The following is a 1,108-nucleotide window of genomic DNA, read 5'->3' on the forward strand; positions in this document are numbered from 1 at the left end:
TCGTGCCTCCCGTCATATCTCGCTCTCGTGCCCTGTGCGTACGTCACAGGTGAATTTAGTGATACACCCTTCGGACGATTCATACGAAAAATCTGACTGGCATTCCTATTTCTTAAATGTCGTAATTAGTCGAACTTTGTTCGGTTTTTTCGCCGCCATCTCAAACTTTCATCCACGCAATTCCTCAGTTTGTGGACTAAAATAGCAACCCGCATGCGCAAATAACGTTATCATTTTTTTTGTTGTTTTGTTTTGGCTGAGAAATTTCCTTGCGTCCCAAAAACGCACATTATTTGGAACTGTGCGTCGGGAAAATTATGCGTCGAGGACGCAGGATGCAGACGTAACGAGATGGCTGTGGATGGATGGATGCAATTTCTATTTGACAGAATTCCGTAGGTGGGAATATTTACCCTACCATTAGGGAGGTGGGAAATAGGAGGTAAAACAAGGGGGCAGGGGCTTTTCTTCCACTCGGTTACACAAATGTAAATAACATTTTGTGAAACAATGATGTGTTAATTAAATACGCATTTATTGCTTGTCAATTAATAGGATTCAACTCAAGATAATGACGAACCACAGTGCGCTGTTGTGACTCAGGGGGGCACTCTTCTCCGCACAGCAAGCGCTCGATTAGGAATTTGCGTCTGTGATGTCACTGCAACAGGAAGCGAAGGCCCCGAACCCTAACCCTCCTCAGCGACAAGTCTCATGTCTGCACATTCACACTGCAAGTGTAGACATGAGTCAGGCCCTTCTATGTGCGCTGATGGCTGCTTGGAGTCTTGGTAAGGTCATCTGAGGTCAACACCACTTTCAACTGATGCCTGACTGCATTTGTTGCCTTTTTGTGACAGGAATCAGCAGCCAGACGGTGCACCAGCCGGAACGGGACGCCCACACCGTGGAGGGTGCAGCAATGAAGCTGGACTGCAGCTATGACGGAGCGGGGAACTTAGACTACATCTTATGGTACAAACAAGAAGCCAACTCATCGCCCGAGTTCATCCTGAGCCGCTTTAAGATTGGTCAGGGCAAGAAGGCGAAAAAGTACATTGACAGGTTTCGCTCCACCATGAACGCCAGCACTCGGCAAGCTCCTCTG

General features: G+C 47.5%; 1 protein-coding gene across 1 annotated transcript in view; it reads left to right on the forward strand.

Annotated features, from left to right (window-relative positions):
- Window positions 1-679: 679 nt before the first annotated feature.
- The window catches only part of LOC109527225 (uncharacterized), a 2,224-nt gene continuing 1,795 nt past the window's right edge, over window positions 680-1,108 (forward strand). Inside the window, exons 1-2 of the mRNA XM_019889018.1 lie at window positions 680-791; window positions 861-1,106. Of these exons, the coding sequence (XP_019744577.1) occupies window positions 746-791; window positions 861-1,106 (292 nt within the window). The 5' untranslated portion in view covers window positions 680-745. The remainder of the gene's footprint in view (window positions 792-860; window positions 1,107-1,108) is intronic.

This window comes from Hippocampus comes, unplaced genomic scaffold (genome assembly GCF_001891065.2).
Source record: "Hippocampus comes isolate QL1 unplaced genomic scaffold, H_comes_QL1_v1.1 scaffold394, whole genome shotgun sequence".
In the NCBI taxonomy this organism is placed as follows: domain Eukaryota; kingdom Metazoa; phylum Chordata; class Actinopteri; order Syngnathiformes; family Syngnathidae; genus Hippocampus; species Hippocampus comes.